Source organism: Hibiscus syriacus, unplaced genomic scaffold (genome assembly GCF_006381635.1).
Source record: "Hibiscus syriacus cultivar Baekdansim isolate YM2019G1 unplaced genomic scaffold, ASM638163v2 tig00110429_pilon, whole genome shotgun sequence".
In the NCBI taxonomy this organism is placed as follows: domain Eukaryota; kingdom Viridiplantae; phylum Streptophyta; class Magnoliopsida; order Malvales; family Malvaceae; genus Hibiscus; species Hibiscus syriacus.
Genome location: NW_024062733.1, coordinates 5,969,467 through 5,995,220, shown reverse-complemented (window position 1 = coordinate 5,995,220; position 25,754 = coordinate 5,969,467). Strand labels below are relative to the sequence as shown.

Here is a 25,754-nt window from a genome sequence, read left to right as displayed (position 1 = left end):
GCTATATTCAAATTTCTGCAGCATCTGGATTCAGTATGCAAGGGCTTCCATAATTTAAGAATACAGCTTAAAGAATATCATAGAAGTGCGATGTTCTTCATTCATCTGGCATTTGCTATAGAATTAGGATCCATTCAATCAGAATGCACAAACACAAAGTCTTTGTATTATGAAAAATTTTGATCCTGCAACTACTCAACAGAGAATAGACTTCTACTACATTTAAGAGCCAGCAATCTATTGGTGACCAGAAGCAACGGTAGTTGTTATCTCGGTGAAGGACATGCAGATACAGATAAAAAAGGTCGGCGCTCTTTAGAAGGCATCAAACTTATCATGAAGTCACAGGTGAAATAGAAATACTGACACTGTTTTAAAAATGAAAAAGAATGGCCCCCCAAAAAACAGAAAATGGCAAAGAAAGAAGGGTGAAGAATAAAAGAGACTTCAGAAAGGCAGTAAAAAGAAAATTAACAAAATGACAGCAAGTTATACCCACATTTTCAGTTCTTAGTTTCTTACTTCTAAGTTTGTTTGAAACTGCTCTTATCCAGGTTCTATCCTTCTCGCTATACGCATATCTCATGCTTGAAGCCAACAGGACAAAACCTTCAATGTTCCCCATGTCATTGGTTCTTGAATTTGGATCAAATATTGGTTGTACTAAGACAGAACGTGTCCCTTGAGGAAGTATATTCCGGAATTCAGCATCTGAAATAATGATTAAATATAGGCATTAGACACAAGAGTGAGCAATTTAAAGAACATAGCTGAAAAGGAAAACATTGCACTCATGTGCTCACCAATTCAAAATTTAAAACCCAAGCAGACTATAGTTAAAAGCTCTTACACTATTTCCTTCTTCACTAATATGTTCGCGGTAAAAAAAATTATAGTTACCATCACTGTAAATTACCTTTTTCGTTTTATTAGGCAACAAACACCCAAAGATTATTTAAGAGAAAGAGCCAAAACATGAATGACAGTTACAGGATCAAGGTTAGCCCATGGATGTTGCACAATTATATAGCATCACCATAAAGAATTTATCAGCAAGGATTACTGTCATCAAGATGCTTCTAGTCTTGATGGGTCCAATGAAACAAGAAACCAGGCATAGCCACAGATATCAGCAATTTAGTTCCTACCCTTAAGATGTTCTTAGAAGCTAAATTATTCATCATTTGAAATATCATACATTGAATGAGATTATAACCCTTTAACGCACAAGCTAAAAAATATATATTTACCTGCACTTTGAGGGAAGTAAAGGGTATCTGTCAACTCAGAGAGACCAGTTTCTTCTATATTACTTTTAACCCAATCAAGTACATTATCTTTAGATACACCATCAGGCAAATTCCAATATCCACGTATACATAATGCACCTTGCGCTAATATTAACTACAAAATTTGAAATGATTAAACACAACAAACAAAATTGTCAGTAACTCATGAGAAAAGCAGCTATAAATTCCAAAATTAAGTTCTCTCTTCTTTTTCACTTTTGGGGATTTTTACCACGGAGGTGGTGCGGGTATTTCGCAATAAAACATATGTAGCCCATGCCAAACCCTCCTTCAGGCAGAGTCGTTTGATCCATTGGAGTTGCACCCTGCATCATGTACTACAAACATTAGATCTAAACTCGATTTCAAATTGAACAACAAATTAAAAAAAAAACAAATTATTACCTTGAGAAATTTATCAAGGTAAGGAAGTGTAATGAAAAATGCAGCCAACGATATACCTAAAGCCTCCGTTCTATACACCAAAAACATCAATGAAAAAAAAATTGATACCCGAGAAAAGCTTAAACTGAAATGAATAATTGATAAGGCAAATTACCAGCTGCGCAGCGGTGACGGAGTCGGACCCTAGCAAGTGGTTCAATACGATAAGGGAACCGAACCCGTACCCGGTCCATCTGGGTAAATAGGATTCGCCCAATCCAGGAATACCCCAAGTGAATCTAAGAACAGAGAGATTCAGTTGTGGGTCGGAATTGTCCAGACGAGCAGAGATTGATGCGAATTTGGGGCGAAATTTAAGAGGGGCAGGGGCTTTCAACTGAATTAACGGATTCAATAGCACGGTTTTTGTCGTTGGTAATATCACAGTCTTCCTTTTTCTTATTTGCTACAGAGAAATGAAACTATATAGCGTAAGGGTTCTTTTTTTTAAAAAAAAAGTAGGGTAAACTATGTATTTAGTACCTTAACTATCAGTTTTAGTCTGTTTTAATATCTTAATTTTCAAAAAAAATTAAAATCATGTCTAATGTTTAGTTTTTGTTTCATTTTAGTACCTCCGTTAAAAATTTAAAACGTCTAGTACCTAAACTATCGGTTTTGATCTATTTTAATACCTTTAACTTTCAATTTTCTCAAAACTTAACATTAAATTGCAAGAATGACTTTCAACCATGTTTAATATAATTTTATAAAATAATATTTGAAGAATGACTTTCAACCATTGAGCCCTCTATAATTTGGTTCATCCTTCTTATTATTGCATATTGACACACTCATGTCTCATTTAGCTGCTGCTTCATTTCCAAATATCAAGAGCCTGTGGCACAACAAAGTTAATCTCATTATAGACGAACATGAAATATTATGTTAGGGATGAATTTACAAAAACGTACATAAAACATCTTCAATTTATATGAAATAAAAAAATAGGGCTCTTAAATTGGACTGAAATAAAAGAAAAAGAAAAATAGAAATAAAAATAAAATTTTTGAAATATAAAATTATATGATTTTTTTCTAAAAGGAATAAATGCAGGTGGTACGTGTCAAAGACATGTAATTGCACGAGTATAAGCACGAGCTGAGTCGGACGACGACAACGATGCAAGTGTATTAGCCCAAATTATAAAGATATGCGAGTTTTCAAGTATTTAAGTATAGCATTTTATTGAATAATTAAATACAAGGTTACTGTCGTTGACGTCCAGTTCGATTCATGTTCGTTCTTATACTCTGTAATTATGTGCCCTTGACACACACCGCACACATTTACTTATTTCGGGCAAAATTCACATACTTTTTTCCTATTTTTGACCATTCCTTTTTTTCCATTCAGGTCAGTCCAACTCGACCAAGATCAACATAAGTCGTTTCTTGAAAATGCACATTCTGACACTTAGGGTCTGTTTGTTTCACTGAAAATTATTTTCGGAAAATGAAATCTGGAAAATGTTTTACAGAAATGTAAATCATTTTCCATAAAATATTTTCCAGTGTTTGGAAGGTACATTGTAAAATGTTTTACATTGTTTGGGTAATTTTTCTGAAAACAGTTTTCAGAATCTGTTTTTAATGAAGAAGCTGTACATATTGGATATGTTTTATTATTTATTATTTTTAAAGGTTCATTTTTTATATATAATTATATTTTATAAAAATATTAATTTTAGATAATATTAATAATTGATTAAAAATATATTATAAAAGTTTATAAATCCTAAGAATGTTTAATTAATAATACACCATATTAAAACAACAATAGTACATATCATTGTACTAATGATAATAGTGTCAAAATATATAATTAAAGGGTTTATCACATTAAAACAACAACAATATCTAACCGTAATAATACATAGTCTAATTCATAATTAGTGTTACAACACATCAAACCAACAATACAAATACGGAAGTCTATACTACAACACATTAGAGCTAAATTTATTACATAATTGATTAATTTCAAACATAATTGGAAACATAACATTATCAATTTCATAGTCCAACAAACTTAAAACATAACATTTATAATACCAACAACCTAAAAATAAAAATGTCAACGTCCATAAAATTTAACATCTATAATTTATGTGAACTTAAAACAGTAGCAAATTCAATATCCAACAAACTAAAATCAACAATATCCATCATACGTAACATACAAATACTAAAAAAAATCAACAAAATTACATATTTCTAATTATATAATCACTCCACATAGCTTATGCAATTTCATCTATTTTAGTAGCCCATTCTCTAGCTTCTTCTCTCTCTTCTCGTTGTGTAAGCATTGATGTTATCGAATAAGGCTCAGGTTCCTCATAAAAGCCTTCATTAATTATATCATTAGGATCAACTCCCATAATATGGTTATGAATGATAGTACAAGTCAATACTACGTCTATTTGTGTTTGAAAATCCCAAAATGGTTCAGCATCTAACACACGAAAATGTTTTTTTTTTAAAATTCCAAACACTCGCTCAACAGTTGTTCGCAATGATGAATGACGAAGATTAAAAAGTTCATTTGCATTTTCTGGATGATGATTACTGAACTCTTTTAAATGATATCGAACACCACGATATGGAGAGATAATTCCATTTCGGGTGCCATATCCAACATCATCAAGATGATATTTACCTACAATTTAACAAAATGTTGTTATTACTTAATATATTATGAGTTGAAGTTAATTAATTTATATTATTAAATCTATTTATTACCTTCTGGAATACTAAATCCTCTTGGGCGTGTAAGTGCATCAGTTAAAATACGAGAATCATGTGCACTGCCTTCCCAACCAGCTAGAACATACGAAAATTTCAGGTCAAACTTAATGGCAACTAATACATTATGTGTCGTTCCCCCTTTACGACTACGAAATCTTCCTTAAATGTTAGGTGGAACAGATGTACGAATATGAGTTCCATCTAATGCTCCCATACAATATTTATATGGATTGAATGTGGCTTGTTCTATGTAAAAAAGGGTTTTTGTGTCATTTATAGTAGCAAGTATATAGGTTTTCCCTTAGACAGATGTGGTTTGGCCTGCATCTACATTAGTGAGAAGGTACTTGATTTTTGCCATGTCTTATGAAATGATATGGTATGTATTTCAGCTGTATAATGTTTCTAGCATATAATTGTCAAAAAGGTAGTTGAGAAATGTGTTTTCATTTCGTCAATAAAGCCATATATGATTGCGACGAGGAATTTGTTTCAAGAATTTTCAGAATTTGACTGGTCATGCTCTATAAATGAGGTTTTGCATTTATTTGTGCATCTGCATATATAAAGCCTTTTATTCCCCCTAACAAAGCTACTAAAACATGCTTTAATTATTTATTTAATTGTAAATAAAGAGAGAACAAAACCAAAGTAACTTTTGTAAGCAATATTTTGATTGTTTAAATAAAATCAAGATGTAAATTAAACAATATTTGGACTTCAATTTACTAAGGAGATAATCTGAGTGATATATTTGCAGAAGAAACAAGAAATATTACTAAAAAGGAACAATATAACATATGAATTTCGATAGTTCAATAAAGAAAGATAATCTGACATTACCCTATCGAGAGAAAGAAGCAACGAAGTTATCACAAAACTCGACAGCAGAGGATTACTTATCCCCATCATAAAACCTTATACTCATGTTTTCATCATTAATTGTTGAAAGTATGGGCTCAAGAGATTGTTATATTTTAACTTCTTGCAGAAGTTCTTTGCATTCTTTCAACCTTGTTAGCATGAACTGAGATGCATGCTTGAAACTCAAGTAGCCTCATCGATAGGCGTTAATGTTGTCTTGTAGAGTTGAATTTAAAGATTCTTTAGGGAGAGGTGTTCCAAAGATAATTGGAGATTCTAAATTCAGGATTGAAGGAATTAATACATTGATGACAAACTTCTGTTAAAAGCTAACAAGGGACTCGTGTGAGGAGGAAAAATGTAAATTCTTTTGCATAACCCATCCGAAATGCCCAAAAAATGTTTAATGATTTGATCCCTATATGCTTTTCATACAATTTCTTAAATAGTTTTAGCCCAGTTACCTTTTTATGCTTCTAAAACTTACCAATCCTTCTCAAAAGGCTTTCCAAACCTTTTGAACAAGTTTTTCAATTTAAAAGTTCCAAGTAACCATTTTTTCACTCATAAACAATTCTACGTGAATTTTACAACCCCAAATAATTTATATGTAACTATTAAAATAGTAATATGATATTATACTTGATCTAGAATGCAACATAATTCTATATTCACAAAAACGTCCTTTAATTGCATTCCTCAGATTTATGATGATCATAAGCATTTATCAGCTTAGAGCATTTATGATGATTACATTTCTGTATATATCAAATTAGAGTTTTCATGCAAGAAAATCCAACAAGCCTTTTGCCTATCATATTTCCTATGCAATTTGATCTATTGCTTCCCCAGAGACAAATCAAGATGCTACAAACGAGCAAATGAAAAATAAAACACAATCAACGAAAAAATAATACAAAGAGTGAGGGAGAGATAACCTCTTGGAAAGGTTGTTCGATGCACCGCCGGTAGCCTTTTGCAACACGAAGAAGAGCAATTTCAGCTTTCAAATCTTTGATTTCTGCCTCGTCGGTGAAATTGAAAATTGAAAATGAGGGAAAGATGAAACAAGAAAAAGAGGTCAAGGAAGATGAAAAGGGAGAAGAAGAAACAAGAGATACTTGAGTAGACGACCTCCCGCCTTGCCGGTGAAAAGGATTCCAAACAATCGATTTTTCGGTGTGGAGCAAGGGACAGGAGAAAGAAATTATCGTGTTCTCTGTGTGGAGCAAGGGCCGCAAGAAATTTGGAAAACGACTTACCCTTTTCCAAACGGTAAGTCGAAATATCGTGTTTAAGGCTCATTTTTCCATTGACAGTAAAACGCTTTATGTCGACCCGGGTGTTTTACGAGAACCAAACACCCAAAAACGGGAAAACATTTTCCGTAAATTATTTTTCCCATTCCAAACGGACTCTTACTGCAAAACGTGCCTTTGTCTATGTGACAAAAAACAAATTCGAGAATTAATCGTATAAAGGTGCTAAAATGGTAAATAATATTTTATATTATATATTTAAGTAAAAAAATCGGAGGTTTAAATGAGTTATTTTTACTTGTTCTTAATAGTTTATTACATCTAGACCTTTTTGGATATTCAAAACAGTGTCATATTTGAGTTTGACCAATTGTTCTCTTTCTGTGTAAGTCGGCGCTTACTTGAGTGACAAGTGACCAGTTGCCAATATCATTATATATATATATATATATCTTTAAATCTAGATAAATAAAAAAGTTAATGCTTATTAAAGAGAAATTAACCAATTATTATTGCAATTTATAGGATAAATATTGTAGTCCAAATTAGTAAACATAATGCATTAAAAGTAAGAAAAATCTTAATTTAATTATATCTGTAGGATCTTAAGTGTCATATAAAAGATAGTGTTTATAGACAGAAATAGGATGATTTATTTACTATTTTAAGAGAAATATTTACATCAAATATATTATTTTCATTGATTGATGTATTAATTGTACTTTTCTTTTATATATCACCTCAATTAAAGCATCTGCCAAAAATAGAAAAACAATTAATATTTGAATATAATTTAGTAAAAATAATATGTTACTTGACTGTAGAGTAATATATTTGATACGATAAATATCTATAAATACATATCATACACGTCAACTTAGCAAACGCTTTACTATATAGTCTCGTCCTTCTACTGTCTTCAAATCCCAATAGTCAAACAAAAATCTGATAACCTCTGTCTGAAAAGGTTTAAAAAGAGAACAATTGGTCAAACTCAAATCTGATAACCTCAGCTGTGATTACTGTAAGAAATCTTCAAGGTATTTAGCTTCTTTCTTTTTGAAATATCAGGGTTGTTCTTTTTGAAACATGCAGCTTCAAAAAACAGTTGTTTTCCTTCGCATTTATCAGTCTCTACATGGCGTTTTCACACACACACACACACATATATATATATAAGAGCGGAATATCTTCTCCGTTTTCGTCTTTCAGAAACCGACTTTATTATATTTTGTGCAGTAAAGAATGGATAGACATAGTGGGACTGGGGTTGCAGAAAACTTTGATTCTGGTTTAATGGGGACCATGAACGGAGATGGATACGAGAGTAGTGATAGCTTTGAAGTTCCACCGCCTGATAATGGAGGACCGTCTGAGAAGATGAACAACAAGTTCCGTAGGCACTCTCCCCACCAAATACAAGTGCTTGAATCGTATGCTTCTTCTTCTTCTGTTTGTAAATTTGTTTTTTATTGGGTTTTGCTTATCATTGCTTTTTGTTTGTCAGTTTCTTCAAGGATTGTCCTCACCCTGATGAAAGACAAAAAAGGGAACTCAGCATGAGATTAGGCATAGAGAAAAAGAAAATCAAATTTTGGTTTCAAAACAGGAGAACCCAAATGAAGGTAAGTTGACGATCTTTGTTTTGATTCTTGAGGTACGATTGAGTTTGGGATTTGCTAATGATTAAAATCCGAAACAGGCTCAATTGGAACGCAATGAAAATGAATTTCTTAAACAAGAGAACGATAAACTCCGAGTGGAGAATGATTTCTTGAAGCAGGCTTTAGATAGCCCCACATGCAACAACTGTGGCGGTCCAGCAGTGCCTCTGTCTTCCTCGCACAATCCTACTCCAAACCCCAATGCATTAGCAGCTATGGATGAATTGATCAAAATGGCACATATGGGTCATCCCCTTTGGATCAAAGGGCTGCATGATGGACCGGAAACCTTGAATTTGGCAGAGTATGAGAGGTCTTTCCCCTCTTGCATTGGCATCAAACCCAGTGGATACACAGTTGAGGCTACAAGGGAAACAGCCTGTGTTCCCCTTCGTGGCTTGGCCCTCGTCGAGACCTTAATGGATGCGGTATGCCATCCCTTTCACCTCAATTGCTGCAAATGGTGGATACCTGATATTACTGGTTTAATCTCAATAAAGATATCTGAAGATTATGTCTGACAAGTTCCTTTTTGTGTTACTGTATGAATAGAATCGTTGGGCGGATATGTTTCCATGCCTGATTGCAGGAGCAGCAACGGTTGATGTGCTATCAAGCGGTACGGGTGGAACCAGAGACAATGCATTGCAAGTGGTATCATTTTAACCCCCTCTGATTTCCATCTTTGTTACTTTCTTTTTTCTTTCTGCTTAGCTTTGGCATTATGAAATCATACTTGCAGATGGTTGCTGAATTTCAAGTTCTTTCACCTTTTGTTCCTGTTCGTCGAGTTCGATTTGTCCGGTTCTGCAAGCATCTTTCAGATGGTGTGTGGGCGGTTGTGGATGTTTCTATTGATCCTAGCAATGCTGCAAATCCGCCCATGTTTGCAAATTGCAGGAGGCTTCCTTCTGGATGCATTATCCAAGATACTGACAACAAATACACCAAGGTAATTGCCAACAGTTTGTGATGAGCTCTGGAGTTTGGTTTTGATATTTGTTTGCAAAAGAGCATGCTTACAAGTTCCTAAATGCCAGGTTACATGGGTTGAACACTCGGAATACGATGAGAGCACAGTCCACCATCTTTTGCATCCGTTACACGGTTCTGGTTTCGGCTTTGGCGCACATAGGTGGATCTCCACTCTCCAAAGACAATGTCGCCGTTTCGCACTAATATTGTCCCCTTCTATCAACGGTGAAGGCAATGCAGGTTCTTTTCTCCCTTCTTCACTGCTATAATACTTCATTCTTTCAACTTTGAAAAAAATATAAAAGGATCCTCTCCTGATACATGCCATTCTGGCTGCAGCTGGCAGGAAAAACGTGTTAAAGCTTGCGCGACGCATGACATATAACTTCCTCGACTGTATTTGTGCTTTGAGTGAGCGTAAGGGTCTCGATGTTGGTTATGTTTGTAATGCGGGTGAAGATGTAAGGGTGATGGTTCGGAAAGATGCAAAGTATCCTGCTGAGACTCATGCTCTGAGCAGTTCAACTTCAGTTTGGATGCCCATATCTCAGCAAAGGCTGTTTGATTACTTGGTGGACGTAGGGATGCGGTGTCACCGGGACCTTTTGTCAAAAGAACGGTCAACGCCGGCAATGATCAATGTTGCCAAAGGCCCGGGACAAGGCGACCGTGTCACTCTCTTTAGTAGCGGTCTCGCTACCAACGGCAGCCTAATTTTACAGGAAACTTGGAGCGATGCATCCGGTGCGCTGATTGTGTGTGCACTTTTCGGCGGTACCTCAGCTAGTGTAGTGATGAACGGCGGTGATACATCGCAGTTGGAAATGTTTCCGATGGGATTTACAATTCTTCCCGGTGATGAGCGGCGAAGCAGCTCCGATGGGAGTACAAGTAGTAGATGCTTACTTACAACTGCGTCAGAGATTTTGGTGGACGGTAAGATAACAGCGGAAACAGTTGAATGGAATTGCAAAGTCTTATCCCACCAAGTTCAGACAATCAAAGCTGCCCTTTCAATACCATAGGTGGATCAGTTACATAATTAAACTTGGTAGCTAAATTTACTCACGACTCAAACCTAGTCTCCAACAATATTCATTACTCAAATTTCATGAAAGATTGACTATCACTTGTATGGTACTTAATATTGTTTGATTTTTATAGATCACAATGCCAAATATGTGCGGAATTGCATAACAAAATCTGGTCCAAGTTTATAAAAATATATTCTCGTGATTAGAAAAATAAACCAAATATATTCACATTCGTTTAAAATAATAATGTTATAAAATAAGTGGAATGAAACAATAAGGGGAAAAAATAGATATAAGAATAAAAAGAGAAATTTATATTATTATCTATATATGAGTTATATACGATGTTTTCACTAAACTCTATATTTATAAGCATAAAGAGCATATATTATATAGAACTCTAAATTTAATGGCTATTAAAGTCATAATAATAAAATATATTAAAATCTTATCTTATAGATATATTCATAACGCTCCTCCTTTGATGTCTATGAAGATAATGTGCCTCGTAAAAACCTTAATAAAATAAAAATCATGTGGAAAAAAAACATAATGAAAGGCAAGTGTACACATATCTTTAATATTTATAACATGTCTCGCTAAAAATCTTATCAAAAAAATTCAGTGGGAAAAAATATTGATTAAGGGGAAAAGGTATAATACGACCTCATGACAATATCACATAAGATCTTTCAAATTTCCACTTGAACAAATTCGTTGAATACTTATATTACTATTTTTTTAAATCACGGGGAGAAAAATTTAGGAAAATATGTTTAATTTGATGTATCCTCTTGTCAATTGAGCTATACATTTTTGCATTATCTTTGTACAAGATAGTTAACATCTTATCATGTGGAACCAAATCACGTATACTTTGAATATGTTGGATCAATTGTTTTATCTAAATATTTTTCGACTTGTGATACATGCACCACATACCTCACAATAAAGGAAGAAGAACTGACTCTTCCAATTGATTCACGCGTCTAAGCTTTAAAAAAGAAGACCATAACATTAATAGACTTGCGATGACTTTTCGAATAGGATTCAAGTGTTATTTGGTCGTTCTGGAGATATGCCCTTCTGTCTCTTTGCTTTTCAACAGTACTTGAAATGCATCAATCTGATATCAAGAACTTAAGATGATACATGTAGAAAATTCTTATACAAGGTTAATATAGGATTTTGTAAAAATTGTGATTTTTTTAATATTTTTTATTAATTAATTGTAATATAATTTAATATAAGAAGTTGCTTTATATTTTAGGACTGAATTTTTATTTTATTAGGAATTAGAATCAAACATTGTTCTAGTTTATTATTATTTTATTCATTAGTTATTGATTTAGAACTTTGGAACTCCTCACCCTATATAAAGGAGGCTTTATTAACCATTGCAAATCATTTTGCTTTTGAATAATAAAACAACATGAGTATGTTTTTGCAAGTGTTGATAGCCTTGTTTCTTCGAAGCATTCTTCATCATAAAGTTTTTTTGAGTTCTTCGTGAGAGAGATTTTTACACTTCAGTTTTATCTTTCCATTGTGGTTAGGAAGGTTTGTTAAAGCCTATTATAGTGTTTGTTTAATTAATTGTGATTAGGTACTAAGGGCACTTATCAATCACCATCAGTATCACCATTATCATCATCATCACGCTAAGTTCATCACCGTATACTCTAATTCACGCCAACTTTATACATACTACGAAGAAATTTCAATTCACTTTCTTTTTTATCTTTATTTGCCTTGTGTTTGTCTTTATTTTATATTCATAATCCATTATTCATTATATTTCAATTGAATCTAATCTTTTTAATTCTATGTCAGGAACTTCTCGACCATAACTTCAATCTTGGTTAAGTTTTTCTATCTTTGTTCTTTGTTTTCTATATTCGTTCTTTATTCATCTAGTTATTCTTTTATTATCTTTTATTCATATTATTCCTAAACACATCCAATTGTATGATTTTAATCTTGTTTCTTCGTTTTTTTGATTCATCTTCTTGTTTGTCGTTTATATTCAATTGTTGTTCATTATTCATCATCATTCTAATCAACATATTCTTGTTTGATTAGGGATAACAATTTCACTATCAAGAACTCTAATTGGCATCAAATACATCTCTCACGTCAATCCCCTTTTTGATTGAGTCTATAACCCTAGGCTTGATTTCTTTAACTATGAGCAACATTAAATAATTCGTTGCCTGATGCTTCGAATAATATAAAAGCAATCAGTGCAAGCATATACTATCATTTATTAAGTAGTAAAAGTGGACATAGCAAGTGCGTCGAGTATCTTATCCACGATGGATTAGTATTAATCCATAGAATTGCTATGAAACAAACGTAAAATTGTGTATTGTTGATGTAGGGAGCAATCTTGTAGCAATGTGATAGAAAACAGAATAGAATAAATCGGATTACAACACAAGTAAATGAAACAATGATCGATTTAGGCAAAGGATTGTGGGATGTCAAACAATCGTATGCAATTAACAATATTGTAGCATTACGATTGATGTGTCTAGCATTAACTTAGCAGTTTATTCTTCTTTTGAAAATATTCACCAACAACTTACAAGAAGGACTATATCTCTATAGCAATTCAAATAAGCGTACTAAGAATGCTCTGAAAAAATCTATATTATACTTAATGTTGTTCTCACAGAAGTTTATATTATTCATGATGTAACCAACTCTCACAACATTATTGGGCAGTTTATATCTCTACAAACAAGTCGAAAATTAAACTCAAGCAACACCAATCAAGAATACTAAGGTAAACTGAATAAACATGAAATTCATAAAAATATATTCAAAATAAAATATCCAAGTTTAACATCTTAACATAAAAAAAACAAATTATCTTAACAACATAAATCCCCTTTCTCAAGTTCGGTATAAATCGCTAAGATGACGCCCAATCGATCGTCGACTACCGCTCTCACGATTGCAACATGCTTCACATCCAAGTGTTGTTTTTCCAGAGGTTTCTAAGCTGCCATGCGGTGGTAGGAGAGAAAAATAGAAGACGTCTATTTAAAGTGTGTAGATAATAATAATATATTTATAGCCCATCAAATTCAAACTTTCTACTAATAGGAAAATCCTCTTTTTTTCTGAAAATCTCTTTTTTAAATTCAATTTCCAGCCTTTTTTCGTAGCTTTATCAATTCTTAAAATTTCTTTAACCGCTTGTTAACTCAATAGTTGCTGCAGAATCGGTTTGACAATTCAGTCCAACTTCAGCGCACAGCAACAATTACATCATTAACAATGTCATAGCATCATCAGTATAACAATTTGCAAAAAAAAAAAAAAATTAAAATCAGCCCAAGTACCAACAATTCACTCTCAATATGCAAATGATGTAAAATATGCTAAAATAAATTCAAATATGATTCTAAGAATGCTAAAGTACAAGCTTAACCTAAGTAAAAAGACTTTAAATAATAACTATTTTAGAGAATTATCAGTGTCATCTCCTATCAGCTTGCCTCATGTATGGTAATTATTTCTACATTATCTGTATAAACATTAAATAATATTTGAAGATCTAAGGATAATGATCTTATAACACTTAGAATACTTTTGGATCAAACTAAGATATGATGATTCTAGCTCTGCTAAAATATAGATGTTATAAACCAATTAAGATTTGATAGTTGAAGATCAAAGATTTCTTTCCTCTTCATTGAAGAAAATATCTTTATTCATATTTTATCAATCTTTCAGTATATGTCCGTTCATAGATAAAAAAATCATATTTAAGTACTCGATAAAAATTACTTTATTTCAAGATTTGTATATCAAATATTATCTTTGAACAATTAAGATGTTTTCGAAACTCATCGAGAGTATACACTATATAGGTTGTCTTTATAAAGACAAATAAGCAAATAGATTGTCATTGATTCTTATGTATCATATACACTTGGATTGATTCAATTTATCTAAATATTTAAGAAAATATATTTGTACAAAATTTCATAGATTTTTTTTTTAAATTTTCTTATATTTTAATCTTTCAGAGATAAACATCACTATATAGGGATCTATAAATTATTGGACGTGTTTTAAAGTTTTTCATAACTGCCAGAGTAATGAAGTAATTGCATCTACCACGAAATAATTTTAAAAAATCTTCATAATTCAACTTGTATTTTATATCTTTCAACTTATTCATTTACAACACAAATAAATAACATCTTTCTATTTCAATCAATCATGTCTATATCTATATTTCTTAATAGATTTTAATTCAAGATTATCATACAAATTAACATACAACTTATAAACTAATAGGCTTGTGAAGTTATCAAAATTTTACCACCAACTATTTGGATTAATCAGTATAAAATTATTTCAGTTTAATTAAAAAAATTAGATTTGAATCATTAAAAATATAATAATACAATTAAACTAATTTATATTTAAATCATTAAATCAATAAAGGTCAAATATTGATAATTCATAAAATAGTTATTAAAATTTCAGTAAATAGGAATAAAAATAGTGAGCCAATAATAATGTTGCTAGTAATGAAGGGGCTAGCTTGTATTTAGGGGTAAACGTTCTATCGGGTAAAATTGAGTAAAAAAAATTAAATTATTCGATTTTATGAGTCATATTTTACATTTTGAAGCTAACTTGAAAAATTTTAGAGTCGATTAAAATTTATGAAATTTGAATCGAGCCAAGTCGAGTCAAATTTTTGAGTTTATTTTTAAATTTAATTGTAAACACTTATTGTAACCCCCACAGACTGATAAGGGTAACCAGATCCGATTCGGGGTGTCACATTTGGGCCACCGAAGTGACCCACTGTAAAAATAGTGGAAAATTTAAAACTTTTTAAATTACATGTAAACTAATAAAATCAGTTGTCACTATTTAAAAATAAAACAGATTTCCAGACTCGTATATAAAAAAAATACAATTACATGCCCCCTAATCACATGTACCATACTCTGCAACAACGCCGGAAAAACTTCCTTACTGAAGTCGATAGATGCACTGGTACAATTCTTTTAACCTGAAAAGGTGAGTAATAGAGTGAGCTTTGAAAAGCTCAGTAATACAGAACTACCAGATAATGTTGAAGAACGTGCAGATATAGATAAACATACATATCCTTATTATTTCTGAACGTTTATAGATTTTTATGCTGAGCAGAGATTCTACTGATATTTCAGATGGTAACGGACAATGAGCTTTTAGTTCAGACAAATATTTTGGATAACTGAGTTCAGGAGATCAGAATAGGTTATCTAGTGTGTTCCCATAAAACCAGTAAAAGGATATATATATATTTTTTAAAGCATGTATATATACACCCCCATCCTTTCACAATCTATTTGTGTAGGTTCCCCGGAACCATACACCCCGCACAACCAGTAACAGTAAGGCCCTGAGCACACAGCCGAGGAGCCTGCAATAATCTTCCTCCAACAATAAACCCCCCAGATAAAACATTTCTCCGTCGGTAAACGGAGATATCAGAAATCAAAACAGAATTCATATCAGATATCAGAACAGAATCCAGATCAGAATCAGAACAGAATTCAAGTAACGTATCATAACAGAATTCAATTCGGAAATCATATAAAATATTTATATAATTAGGGAACACACCAGAGTTTACAAGTATTATTTAGAGGTACTGTATCAGGCAGAGAAACACAGTTATTCAGTATGCCGAGAGAATATCGAAATTCAGAATCACTATTGGAAGAGTTCAATAATTGACAAAATCATCAATTATTCAGAATATGACTTGAGCTGTAAGGAAGAAATTAATATTCAGGACATTTACAATCTATGTCGATTGATCGGATTATCAAACAACTCTTAAATGAATAGCTCCCAAAATTAATGCTTGTCGATTGATCAATTCATTGTTCTTACAGGGTATTTACTCTTTAATACCACAAACTCTTGTCCATAGATCATTTTCAGAATCATCACTGAATAGATCTTCCAATGTCTTTATTTTATTTTTACGCTTCCAATATATCATGAAATACTGACGTGCTTGATTTGTAGTTCATGATCTAGAAGAACAGTACATTGTGTATGTTCATTAACGTTTCCAGACTCATTCACATCACTTACTTAATCCTTAGTGCTTGAGGTTGCTTAATTCATTTAGCATTCAAGTCTATTCCAGTTACTTCGGGATTTTCCAGAGTAATTCCGTACGTTTCTGAATTTCATATACATATTGTACTTCCGCAGTTCAGTTTGGTCTTCGTGGTTGATTTATCGAATAAATATCCAATTCTTAGTACCGAATGCAATCTAGAGTTGAGCTGAGCTGAATACTTCCAAAATTATCATTGAGCTAAACTTGAGTAGACGAACATGTATTCAAGTAATATCTATGTCGTTCAGGTACTGACATATTATTAAGGTTGATCGGCTCACTTAAGTTATGTTCCATAACTTTTAAAGGTAGTCCAATACCTATGCTTATTTGGATTCCTTAATTAATCCAAGGTATTTACTTAGTTTAGGCCATAAGGTTATTTTGGTAATTTTGGTGTTCAGTTTTATTCCATTTATTTCAGAGCTCGAGGATATCCAATCATTCCTGAGCTTGGTGATATTCTTGGGTCATTTCCATTACATGGGTATTTTGGTCATTTTACAGATCTACGGTATTTCAATCTTTTCCTACCATCCGGTCTTATTATTTAATTCAATCTTATCATTTACTTCAGTCCTTTTGAACAATTCTGACAGCAGAATACCCCCGATAAATTATTCTTCAAGTATTTACTCATTATTCGAATATTTACGGGTCAAGTGTCTTCTCAGATTTTACAAACGGAATATCAGGAATTTTCCTGCACTAAGTCAGGATCTTAACAATTAAATCCGTACTTAATCGAGTTAAGTATGAATCCCCTAAGTATTTTCTCATTCAGAGTCAACTCAGACTATTCTACCTCTTAAGGGCATTTCCGTAATTTCTTAACTAGATAATTTCGATATTAGCTCTTAACGAAAATAATATAATTTAGAGATCCTATGATTAATTGCTTTCTTGAATACTCTCTGATCTTGAAACGGTTCTCTTAACAAACTTCTAGTATTCTTCACAAACTCTCATAGGATTAAAAACCGGTTATCCATATTTCCAAATAAAACTAACATTTCTTATGCACATCAATATTTTATCAGATCAATATGTCTGTAAAATCCTCTTATCTAACTTCCATATTCAAATCTTGTCTTTTTATAACATAAGGGTATTTTCGTAATTTTACCCTACCAGAGTATTCTCATAATTTCTCATCCAAGTACCTTTAACATTTAACCCTTGATGAAATAAATTATAAGTTGCAGATACAGGGTTGATTTCTTTATCACTAATCACAAACTTGTAATTTAATCTAATAATTTCTCAATCTCTTATATTAGTCATTCGATCCGTAATCAGTTACAGAATTTCTACCACATCATATCAAGTGTATAAATTATTCAACTCCACCAAAGTGACCAACATTATCTTGTTCATGCATTTATCAATATAACATGTTCCATAAAGCATAAGAGGTAGTAAAGTATTACCTCGATTTCCGTGCAATACTGATCGACCATAAAAATTCCATTCGAACACCTTTGATCTTCAATTCAACTTCCAATATTTCCTCGGATCCATATAAACAGAAATTACATAAAAAACGGAGCTTAATTCTGAAAAACGGATCGAATCGGATGATAAATCAGTCAAAAACAGCTTACCAGGTTCGAATTTGGCAAAACCGACTTCGGATTCGGATTCAGGACGTCGAAAGCATAAAATATGGCTTTTCGAAAATTTGGAATCTTCGGTCAAAATCAAAGTCAACAGGTTTGACCGGCAATTTCAAGGCATTCGGGTTCAAATTTCGAAAAACGGACTGCGGAATCGGATTTGGAACGTCGAAAAATGTCAGGATAGGTATACTCGGTCAAAGCCAAAGGTCGTTTAATGCCCGGTCAAAGCCAGTCAAAGTTTTGGTCAACAGTGGTTAACGCCGATCAACGGGTCGGATCAACGGGTCGAGTAAACGGGTCGGGTCGGGTTGTGACCGGTCAAACCGGTCAAATGGGTTACAAAATCTGTCAAACCGTGAACAGTTCACTGATATCGGAAAATTCCCGGAAAAATTCCTAAAAATTATTTTAATCGATTTCGAGATACTTACAAAGCTCGGTTCAATTTTTTGAACGGCGGAGAGCTCGATTTCAACGAATCAGAAACTTTGATCGCTTCACCTCCACACGCGCCGCCGCCGCCGGAGAAAAGGGAGGACACCGGTGGACTCGGAATGGCTCAAGGAACACGATGGTGCAGGAGGTGTCGTAAACAGATGACCCGATCGTCGTGAATCTATGAAAAACCAACTAAAATTGAGTTATTACCGACGATACTTCCGACTGAAATTCACGACGAGCGGTGATGATTCACGACGAAAGGTTTGAGGGGTTTGGTTCCTCGGTTGACAACGAACACGATGGTGGTTTCGGCTCGTCGATCGGAGGTTGGACGGCGAGTAGATCGGAATTGGAAGGAGGGTTGACGGGAGAGGGAAAACTGGAAAAATTTCCAGAAACATACGGGAGATTGGGGGTATATATCATCTCATAATTAAAAATGGCTAAATCAAATGTTTAGCCACTGAACTTCCTGTACTTCATAAAACGGTCTGCCAACTTTAAAATTTTGCAATTTAACCCACTGTTTCTTTCAAAATACCAAATTAAATCAACCACTTTATAATTTCTTAAATTTAGCCCCTAAATTGGGGTGTTACATTTATAGTATTTTGATTTTATCTGATTCTAATTTAAATGGTTTTTTATAACCATATACAACACATACTATTTATAGATATTTTTCATATGTGATATACATATATCATATAGAGTCAAGTGACTCGACTCAAAATTGAAAATCAATGCACTAATTACTAAAATTTTTGAGTTACTATTCGAGTTATTTGAGTTGTATTTTACAACTTTATTTGAATTTGATAATTTTTTGAGTCAAGTTGAGTTGAGTGTATAAAACTATAACTCGAAATTATTTTGATTCGATTCGAGTTGAAAAAAATTAATTTTTCAAATCGAATCGAGTTGTGCTCAACCCCCACTTATATTGAGTAGTAGCTGAAAAGTATTCCCAATTTTATATACAATTGTAATTATAATAATTCAAGTATACGCCAGCGAGTAGGCCTGTAAATGAACTGAACGTTCAGCGAACCGTTCATGAACCGTGCGGCGAGAAGTTCGTTTATGTTCGTTTGTTTATTAAATGAACGAACATGAACAAGATTTTGCGTTCGTTTAATTAAATGAACGAACATGAACAAATGGCTCGTTCGTTCATTTACGCTCGTGAACGTTCAATTATATGTTCGTTTATGTTCGTTCATTTATGTTCATTTATGTCCGTTCATTTATGTTCAAACAGAGGGCAAGTTGAATATGTTACGAAGATTATTGAAGTTGTTTGGATTTCAAGAAGATTATTTTGTTGAACAAATTAACTTTAAGATTTTATTATGTTCATATATCTTATTTATGATTTATGTATATTTTTTTCATATTCGAACAAATTAACTCTAAACTTGCAGGTTATATTAATGAATTTTAAGTTGTTATTCTTGTTGTTTACTTTTTTTTACATTCGTTTGTTGTGTTCGAATAAGTTTTTTTTTTTGTGTTTGTGTTGTTCGTTTATGTGAGTTTATTGTGTTAGTTTATTGTGTTCGTTTATGTTCGTTCGTTCATGTTCATTTATTATTTAAATGAACGAACATGAACAAGCTATATTCCTTAATGAACGAACATGAATAAAAAAAATTTATTCGTTTATGTTCGTTTATTTATTAAATTGAATTGCCCATCTAGCTTAGTTGGTAGAGCGCAAGGCTCTTGACCTTGTGGTCGTGGGATCGAGCCCCGCGGTGGGTAATTTATAATTCTGACTGCTGGAGGTCTTCTACGGAAGCTGCTCTCAACCTGACGTTGGGGGCAGCCTACTACCTTACATCCTCCTCACCCTATTACATATGAGAATAGGGTCAGCTAATTTTTACATTAATTGATATTTGGGTAAACTACGACCATAACCATTTAACTATATGAAAATTTTAATCTAATCATCAATCTTTTAATTTTATTAGTCGCACTATTTAATTATTCAAATAGTGTCAATCAAGTAATCTACCCAGTGGCAAATCGTAAGAAGAGCTAGTGGGGCCATGCCCCCATTTTAAAAATTATAATTTAGATATTTTAAATTAAAAAAAATTAATTTGATCTCCAAAACTTTTAGAAATTCATATTAGACTTTAAAAAAATGTTAATGTTCTTAATTAATTCCCCTCCCATAATTTTTTTTAAAAAAAATTCTTATTAAGTTTATTAAAATTTCAAAAATTTTAGTTAGACACTAATTTTTTGGAAAAATATAAATAAACCCTTCAAAATTTTTGAAAATTTTAATTTAAATTTCTGAAATTTTTAAAATTTTAAGTTGCCCACCAAACTCTATCAACAAGTTCTGCCACTGAATCTACCGTCAACATTTTACGGAGGAGTTGACATGATTGTTAACAAAATTAGTATAATCTAATCTCTATTACTTATACATTCTATCAATTTACTCTTAAAGGAGACTAATTATATAATTATATAAATTTTGTTAACAGTCACGCTAGCTCCTTCGCCAAATGTTAACGGTAAATTATTTGATTAAGTAAATTATTTGATTAGCATTATTTAAATAATTAAGTGATTGTATTTAATAAAATTTAAAAATTAAATCAAATTAATTATAAGTGGTTATGAGTATAGTTTACTCTTAAAATTTTAAAACTGCAGGAATGAAATGAAATACATATGTGATGCTGAGTCAACATCTACCAAAATTTATTGAATTTGTAAAATATTTCAACTAACAAACGATTTCATTCGTTAGTGTCGAATATCGCTTCTTATGGGAAGTTGGCGAAACCCAAATTAACCAAACATTTTAAATAAAGACTCAAACTATCTTCCCCACCAACATTCTTTTACCAATATTTATCGACCAAAGTCCTTAAATAAAATTTCAGATTAAAATATTATAAAAATTAAATAAACGAAGGTTGGATAAGATATTGCCACCTCAACCTAAGCTGTTATTCTTTTATTATGTGTATTATGTAACGAGTAAATTCATAGAAATTATTTTTTAACAGGGGGAAATCTAAAATTCTAAAAAAATAAATAAATATATAAATATATCTAAAATATACGATAATTTAAAATTTTAGGATATATTTTAAAATATGAGTTTGTTAAAAAGATTAAGCAACCAACTCTACGTACGCATTAAAGTTTCAAATATCGATGTCGCCATCTCATTTGTCACCACCTTATCCAGTGATCTTTTCAACTAAAATATCATTATAAGAGAACCGCATAAGTGAATATTGTTAAGGTACGTTTTGAATAGGCAAAAAAAAATTAATTACATGGATGGTAATTTATTTTTGTGTTTTATTCATATTTTGTCATTGATTTCAAAAAACATAAGATATGATCATTTTTATTTTTATTTAATTAAGATATTATCATTTTCATATTTATTTAATGAAGATGTGGTCACCCAAAGTTAAATGTCGTTAACAACCGTTAAATATTTTTTATATAATCACACATTTGGTCTCTTTTATTACATATTATTTCAATTTAGTCATACTTTTAATAAATTAAAATAAATTTAATCTTCTAATGGAACGATGCCACGTGTCATGCCAGTAAGATTGTTCAAAAATACCAGACCCGATTGAGCTGACCCGTCGATCCGCTAACCTAGTTAAAAAATATTTTTTGGGTCGGGTGGGTTTCTGGGTCGAGCATGAGTCACAAAATGTTGGTTAATTGGATACCCTCCGACCTAGTACCTGATTTATTATATATTTTTTTATTTTTTTATTAATTTTTTATTCATAATACTCAAATTATTTCACTCTGATATTCTAAAATCTTAATTTCTTAAATTTTAACACCATACCGTTCTAAATTCTTAATTTCTTAAACTATTTTACATTAGCATTATAAATTATTTTTAAAATATTTATTTTAACTTCAAAATATTTCAAATTTAATTATATTTTTATTTAAAATTTTAATAAATTTTATTTTAATTATGTAATTTGAATTTTTAAATTTTATGTGTGAATTATATATATTATAGACTTTTAAATTTTAAATTTTTTTTATATAACTTTTTTTAAAAATTAATATAGTTTAAAGAAAAATAAAAAAAATACGAAATGGGTACCCGTGACCCCATTTATATATAATATAATTTTATATATATTAAGTTAAAATATTTTATATTAACTTATTAAATATATTTTACTATTAACTTAATTAAAAAATATTTTATTTTTATTTTGATTTAAAAATATATAATTTATTAAAAATATGATTAAATTGAGAGAATATAAAACTAACAGTGACCAAAAGTATAGATATATCAAAATATTTAACTGTTTATAACCGCAATTAACGCAGGTGACCAAATATTTTTAAATGAAAACGTAAGTGATCATATCTTGTGTATTTTAAAATCAGTGACTAAGAGTAAATAAAATCTAAAGATAAGTGATCATCATGAAGTTAACCCCAAAAAAATATCTTTGCTCAAGGCAGGATGAAAAAAATATCTTCCAAAGCAAGTCAAGAATTGATAATCCTCGAAAGTGAAGTAAATGGTGTGGGGCTGGACAAGATGCAATTTAGCCTTTTTCAATAGTACATATTCTACACGCACACAAATCACTTTCAACCTACAAACCCCATGGAGATTAAGTGCAAAAAGGGTCCCAGAAACATGAAAAACATTCATCGGGTTGGATGAAACACCAAAATTGGGACACCCTGTTTCTCTTCTTTATCTTCTCTCCTGTTTTCAACCTGTGGAACAACCTAAACAACACACATATTAACAACTGTTTAGCTTTAGCCATGAATCTAAACTGCTTCTGTGTTTTTTAGCTTTAGCCATATTAACCAAACTATTATTGTACAGCCATAATACTTGCAATAACCATGATAACATCTGTTATAACTACGTTTGCGATAAACGAAATATAACCGAAATCGAGGCTTTGGTGACAAACCTGATCTTCTGATGAAGCAAGAGACCTAGAGGATGATCTTCTTGATCTTTTACCAGGCCTGACCTTCATCCTGCATCGGTTTGAGCCGGTAAAACCTTAGTGCAGGGAAAACCCAGAATGATTAGGCTGGAAAAAGGAGCATAAAATAAAAGCAGGCGGGTAGTTGGAAGAAGGTGAAGAAATAATACCCGAAGTAGTGTGGTTCCTTGTGGTGGGAGCATTGCGTTTGCAGTCCAGAGTGGAGTCAGAGGTGTCAGGCAGGTGACGGTCCAGACGGAGATTAAAGCGATCGTTGTTGTCAAGCATAGTACGGACGAACCATGCTTCCATGGAGTTGAGGAAGGTCACATGCTTCTCCTCCGTCCACGACTCTTCGCTTGGGTTGCTCGGCACGTGCGACTCCATCTCCGAGAAACAAGCAGGCGGCGCCGTTTGGCTTGTTCAAATGCCAAAAGTCTAGATTTTAGAGGTGATGCAAGTTTTGCAGTTGCACTGCTTTCTCTGGAAGCTGGGGTGGGGGTGTTTTATAGAGTGGGCGTCCTTTTTAACCAACTTCAAATAGTAACATACATTAGAATATATATATATATATATATATATCAAATAACATACATTAGATATTTAGACCCTCTAGTCTATTTCTTAGCTACAGTTTTCAAAAGGTAAAGTTGAGACGTGAGGCTACCAATGTTTTCCATACTCGCTGCTCCTAACGGCCACCTGTTTTGGATAATTAATTTTGGTCACCATTATTTTGAAAGGTAAACTGCGTATCTAGTACCCAGACCATCAGTTTTGTTTGTTTTATTACTTAAACTTTCGATTTTTTTAAATTCATACCTAACGTTTAGTTTTCATTTCATTTTTAATACCACATCATTAAAAATTTAACTTGTTTAGTATTTAAACTATTAGTTTTGCTCCAATTTAGTACCTAAATTTTAATTTTTTTACAAAAATTAACGTTAAATTCTGGACGAGATAGTAAAATAAAACAAACACTAAAGTTTTTAAAAACGGATAATAAAATAAAGCAAAAGCTAAAATTTAAGTATGATTTTGAAAAAATTTAAAAGTTTAAGTACTAACAAACTAAAATTAATAACTTAGGTACTAAACTCATAATTTATCTAGGAATCAACAAAATATTGATATTTAACACTTTTTAAGCGAGTGCGAAGCTTTTCATTGCAGGCGAGGATGGGTGAAAAATATCTGGGATGGGTTTGGGGGCATTGAAGTAATAAAATTGAATTTTAAAACAAAGATATTTTGGGGATCAACCAAGGAATCTGCTTTTTGCTTGAGATAAATTATACTGTTCTTTATCAAACTATATTTTCTCTTTTATTTTTTTCACTCAATTTTTAATTTTTTTATTTTATTTATTAAAATTACAGATTGAATCATTTTATTTAATTTCTCGTTATCTCTCTAACAGATGGATGATGTGATATTTTTTATTGTTTTCTAATATAAAATAATTGAGAAAAAAAACCTCAGCTTCTTCTTCCTCTGCGGATTGGAAAGCTTTTGTTTTTATATTCTCCCCATTCGTTGGTTGCATAGGACAGGCAGCTAAACTAACAATTAATAGGTTAAATTATACCATTAGTCACTTAACTATTTAACACTTTTATTTTAATCATCGATCTTTCAATTTTTTAATCAGATTATCTAACTATTTAATTATATCTGATCAAATCATTTGCTGTTAACATTCAACAGAAGTACTGGCGTGACAATTAACAAAATTAATATAATTATATATTTGGTTCTCAATACTTATGCATTTTATCAATTTGATCCAAATTTTAATTTAATAGACTTAATTCTCTAAATGGATTGTGACACATTTCATAACATAATTGGAAGGTATTTACTTAATTTTAATTATTTTATTTTATTCTACACTCAATTAGATGATGACATGTGTCGTCATCGGATTAGATAAAAAATAAAGCAAAGAACAAGCAGCAGGAGTGGGACTCATAACTAGGCTTTTTAGAAAAGAGAAAATAACCTCAGTGACCAAAAATCCCATATAATATACGATTTTAACCAACTTTTTCCGGATTTGCCAAAATGACCAACAAAATCGCAATGCGATCGCTAATTCGCAACGCGATCTCCATTATCGCAAATTCGCGTTGCATTTTCGCAATGCGATAGTTGAAAATCGCGTTGCGATGGTCTACAGTATCGTTGCGATTTTCCCAATTCGCAATGCGAATAAGTAAATCGCAACGCGAATTGGGAAATTCGCAATGCGAATAAGTAAATCGCAACGCGAA

At 32.0% G+C, this 25,754-nt stretch overlaps 2 protein-coding genes, 1 non-coding gene and 1 pseudogene across 4 annotated transcripts; 2 read left to right on the top strand and 2 right to left on the bottom strand.

Annotated features, from left to right (window-relative positions):
• Positions 1-290: 290 nt before the first annotated feature.
• LOC120125003 lies at positions 291-5,544 on the bottom strand (annotated as a pseudogene).
• Positions 5,545-7,851: 2,307 nt separating this feature from the next.
• On the top strand, positions 7,852-10,270 carry LOC120125002 (homeobox-leucine zipper protein ROC5-like). Its single transcript, XM_039143529.1, has 7 exons — positions 7,852-8,039; positions 8,114-8,231; positions 8,309-8,698; positions 8,823-8,924; positions 9,013-9,222; positions 9,311-9,494; positions 9,582-10,270. The coding sequence occupies exons 1-7, from the start codon at positions 7,852-7,854 to the stop codon at positions 10,268-10,270; spliced, it is 1,881 nt and encodes a 626-aa protein (XP_038999460.1).
• A 9,914-nt stretch (positions 10,271-20,184) lies between these two features.
• TRNAK-CUU lies at positions 20,185-20,257 on the top strand. The gene has a single exon. It is a non-coding gene; the product is annotated as a tRNA-Lys (tRNA).
• Positions 20,258-23,141: 2,884 nt separating this feature from the next.
• LOC120124919 lies at positions 23,142-23,932 on the bottom strand. 2 transcript variants are annotated; one of them, XM_039143476.1, is made up of 3 exons: positions 23,649-23,931; positions 23,461-23,555; positions 23,153-23,266 (listed from the first exon to the last, which is right to left on the bottom strand). In XM_039143476.1, the coding sequence occupies exons 1-3, from the start codon at positions 23,863-23,865 to the stop codon at positions 23,183-23,185; spliced, it is 396 nt and encodes a 131-aa protein (XP_038999407.1). In that variant the 5' UTR covers positions 23,866-23,931; the 3' UTR covers positions 23,153-23,182. The 2 variants fall into 2 exon arrangements, with proteins under 2 accessions (XP_038999406.1, XP_038999407.1); XM_039143475.1 differs by having other exon boundaries at positions 23,142-23,555; positions 23,649-23,932.
• Between the last annotated feature and the right edge of the window lie 1,822 nt (positions 23,933-25,754).